Source organism: Prunus persica, chromosome G7, assembly GCF_000346465.2.
Source record: "Prunus persica cultivar Lovell chromosome G7, Prunus_persica_NCBIv2, whole genome shotgun sequence".
NCBI lineage: Eukaryota > Viridiplantae > Streptophyta > Magnoliopsida > Rosales > Rosaceae > Prunus > Prunus persica.
This window is the reverse complement of record NC_034015.1, coordinates 10922302-10926107: the sequence shown is the minus strand read 5'-3', so window position 1 is coordinate 10926107 and position 3806 is coordinate 10922302. Positions and strand designations below refer to the sequence as shown.

Here is a 3806-nt window from a genome sequence, read left to right as displayed (position 1 = left end):
CCCTGGTCGATTTTATAATCACAAGGATTTCATTTATAGTACATGTTGATTTTCTTCTTCAAGGAAAAAGCATTTTATAGAAATCATTTTATAGCAATAACTTAAATATTTTGCTAAGTAAGTTAAAATTTTCATTTTTCAAGAATTTTGTATTCCTCATTTACCATTTAAATTCAGCTTTGTATGGAAATTATTACCTAAATTTTTTTGGCACGTTTGGTTAGATAAAATGGAATACATCACCATGTTATAAATAAGGAGCAAAGTCCGTGTCATCCGTGTCATCCTTCAAGGGTTTCTTCATTTTCGCATTTCCTGCAAATCTGGTTTATTGAATTCTAGGTTTCCTCAGAAAATAATGGAGGAAAACTCCTCCATTCTTAGGTTTTCAAACAGAAAGAGAGTCAAGGGACAATTGTTGGCTCAAAACCTATCGAGATCTCAGATATCATTGAATCAATGATTTACCAGAAGAAATGACTCCCAATTGAAAGTATATTCTCATCCTCTGCTCTCTTTTTTTCCTACTGTTGTGTGCTTTGCATTTTAATTTTACTCAATATTGATTTATTTTTCAAAAGTTATAAACTGTTCACTGGTGACGAAAATTTTCAGGTTAAGTCAGATTGCAGTTTTATCGATATCACCAACTGCAGAAGCAGGATATCTTGAAGAACTTTATGTCTCAGCATCCAGAGTTATTCAACTTACTGGGCACTATCAAGGATGAAGACATACATCCGTTAGGGAGACTACTCTTGGATGCCAAAAGCCAAGCTCTAATTATGCCAGTGTAGTTCCATCCACCATGCATATAATCTAGTTTCTGACCAACTCTCATTCACTCACCGCTGACATCTGACGATTATCTTGCAGACATTGAATCTGTTCTTATAGAGCTTATCAAAGGGAGAAGTCTTTTTTTTTTTTTTTTTTTTTCCTTTTTTGGAATACGTACTATTATCAAACTGAAAGTGTACGTGAAGTGAATTTTTCTGTCTTGAGATGGCTTAGAAGTACTGATTGATTAATGAGAAAATTTTCCTCTCTAATTTCTTACTATAAATTTCTTTACTTTGTGCATTGACTCGTTTATCTTTGAAAGGTATCCAATATATATGGATGCACAGAGAAGCTTCACTTTGCTTGGTATAATTAGAAGACTCAAAATATAAAGAGGAACAGTTACATAAACTAAACAGTTCTGCATAGACCTTCTAATAACAATTAAAAAGGGTGACAGAGAAAAAGATAGCTAGTTTTTGAAGGATATATCAAGCTTTTGGAATGCTTAATTTTGAAATTAATGTAAATCAGGTTGCTGGAAATGGGCTAAGCCTGGCCACAGGGACACAAACCAAGGGATGAGCCCTAGGAACCGTGATCCCAGGCGCCTCTTCCATGTTCACAGAACCTCCACCCCTAACCTTCCAATCAAAGCATTGAATTATAGCAGCCACAGTTGCCTGCACAACCTGAAGAGATAAGGTAGTTCCAGGACAGATTCTTCTTCCACTCCCAAAAGGCAGAAAATGAAAATGCTGCCCTCTCACATCCAAAGGGCTCTTCCCACTGCCCTCCTCAGCAAGAAACCTCTCTGGCTGGAACTCAAGTGGGTTCTCCCAATGATTTGGGTCCCTATTGATAGCCCACACATTCACAAAGAGCCTGGTCTTTGCTGGAATAGTATAGCCATTGATAGTGCACTCTTCTGTGCTCTCTCTTACAACCATTGGGCCTGCTGGGTGAAGCCTCAGTGTTTCCTTTACTATTGCTTGGAGGTAGGGAAGGTTAGCAGTATCAGATTCTCCTACCAATCTACTCTTTCCCACTACAGAATCAATCTCTTCCCTTGCTTTTTCCACCACATTTGGGTGGTTAATTAGCTCTGCTATAGCCCATGACATTGTTGATGAAGATGTGTCAGTCCCAGCACCAAACATGTTCTGTAAAAGTTCATATGTTAGATATGTCAGTTTCCTTATGGCCCCAAAGCCAAAAATTAATACCAAAGTTTTTGAGCTACCATGGAATCATGTAGACAATAATGCCGAGACACAAAATTAAATACCAAAGTTTTGGGATCTTAAATGATATACTGAGTGACGTGAGAACACGTGTGGCTGTTAAGCCCAACATGTTTTGGTGCTATGAAGAAAGTTGAGGTTCCATCCCAAAACTAACTATGAGTATGGAACAGTAGCTAAACTCCTTATAAGTTCATAATTGGTCCCTTTACTTTCTAAGGCGGGACAAATACTTTCAACACAACTGTTTCATATTTGTTAATTAATTTGGAAAATAAAATTTTGACGACTCTAATGTGCACGTAAAAGACTATTTACCATGATAAAGCTTTTAATGTTTTCTCTTGACAATTTGATCTCTGCGCCTTCGTCTTCATATATATCAAGCAGAATATCAAGCAAATCCAATCCATCGTCACCCTCCCTTTCCTTAATCCTCTTTCTCCTTGCATCTTCATGCTCCTTTATAATCTTTCCCATCATATCATCATACCTATCCCGGACCTCTTTAAGCCTTTTTCCATATCCTTGCAAGTCGAAATTCTTGCAGAACCAAAACATATCTGTAAAATTAAATTTCCCTGCAAGCTCATTCATCTCTCCCACCAACTCCCTCACCATGTGGGCTTCTTCGTCTTGTTCCGAACACCGCCGATTTAGTGCCATCCTCGATATGATGTTGTTGCTTAGCCGCACAAGCTCTGACCCAACATCTAGTTCTTCACCTTTATCAGCTTTGCTTAGCACAACATGTAAAAACCGCTTGATCTCGTCATGCCGAATTGGTAGGTTCTGCTCTAGGATTCTGCCTCCGAGGAGTTCAGTCATGCAAAGTTTCTTCATGAACTTCCAGTAAGGTCCATAGGGTGCCATGGCAAAGTCCGTTGAGCCATAAGTGAGGTAGTCTACATTCGCCATCTTGGGGCGGTTCAAGAAGGACGTTTCATTGGTTTTGAGGAATTCTTTGGCCATTTCTGGTGAGGAGGCAACGACACATGGTATGGAGCCAAAGAAGAGATGAATTAAAGGTCCATAGCGGTTCGAAAGCTTGTGCAGGCCTTGGTGAGGGATGCGGCCAAGGAGGTGGAGGTGGCCAATGATTGGTAGGGCTCGTGGACTTGGAGGGAGACTTCTACGCTTGGTGAAGATGGTTCGGAACAAGATGAAAGAGACTAACCATATGAGTAAAAATACAAGGTATTCAAGGAAACTAGCCATAATCATTTGACTAGTGGACTATTAACAAAGAGTGCCAGAGGTGATTAATTCCATGAGAAACACTTATTGATAGCTCTTATATATAATCTTCTAAATTATGGAGATGGAGAGCTAATCACATCAATGAGATGACGATCAATGTGCTAATTAATTAACAATTAACGATAATAATTGAGGCATATAAGCACACATCAATCACATAATCTAATATGTAAGAAGGTGGTCCTTTAGCATTGTCCTGAAAGATTAATCTTTTACAATTTACAATGGGTTATCTGCCTATGTGGTTTCATCATGTCAATATCAAGAATGTGCTTGAGAGTGTTTTTTGGTTGAAACACTTCAAATAATGGATATGAATGTAGCCTTTTTTATGTTATTCAACAAATGTCGCCATAAGATTTAATCTTAAAACTTCTTCAACAAAGTGGAGACTAAATGTCACTAGACCAAATAATCATTGCCGGTCATCCCAAATTATGATGTTGAAGTCAACCTTAACAAATAAATTGCAAGACCTGCTGCGACTATTCGTATACTGGTAAATCAAAAGATCAAAGC

General features: G+C 38.2%; 1 protein-coding gene across 1 annotated transcript; it reads right to left on the bottom strand.

Moving 5' to 3' along the window:
- Nucleotides 1061–3364, bottom strand: LOC18770013 (cytochrome P450 93A3). Its single transcript, XM_007203210.2, has 2 exons — nucleotides 2346–3364; nucleotides 1061–1946 (listed from the first exon to the last, which is right to left on the bottom strand). The coding sequence occupies exons 1-2, from the start codon at nucleotides 3249–3251 to the stop codon at nucleotides 1314–1316; spliced, it is 1539 nt and encodes a 512-aa protein (XP_007203272.2). The 5' UTR covers nucleotides 3252–3364; the 3' UTR covers nucleotides 1061–1313.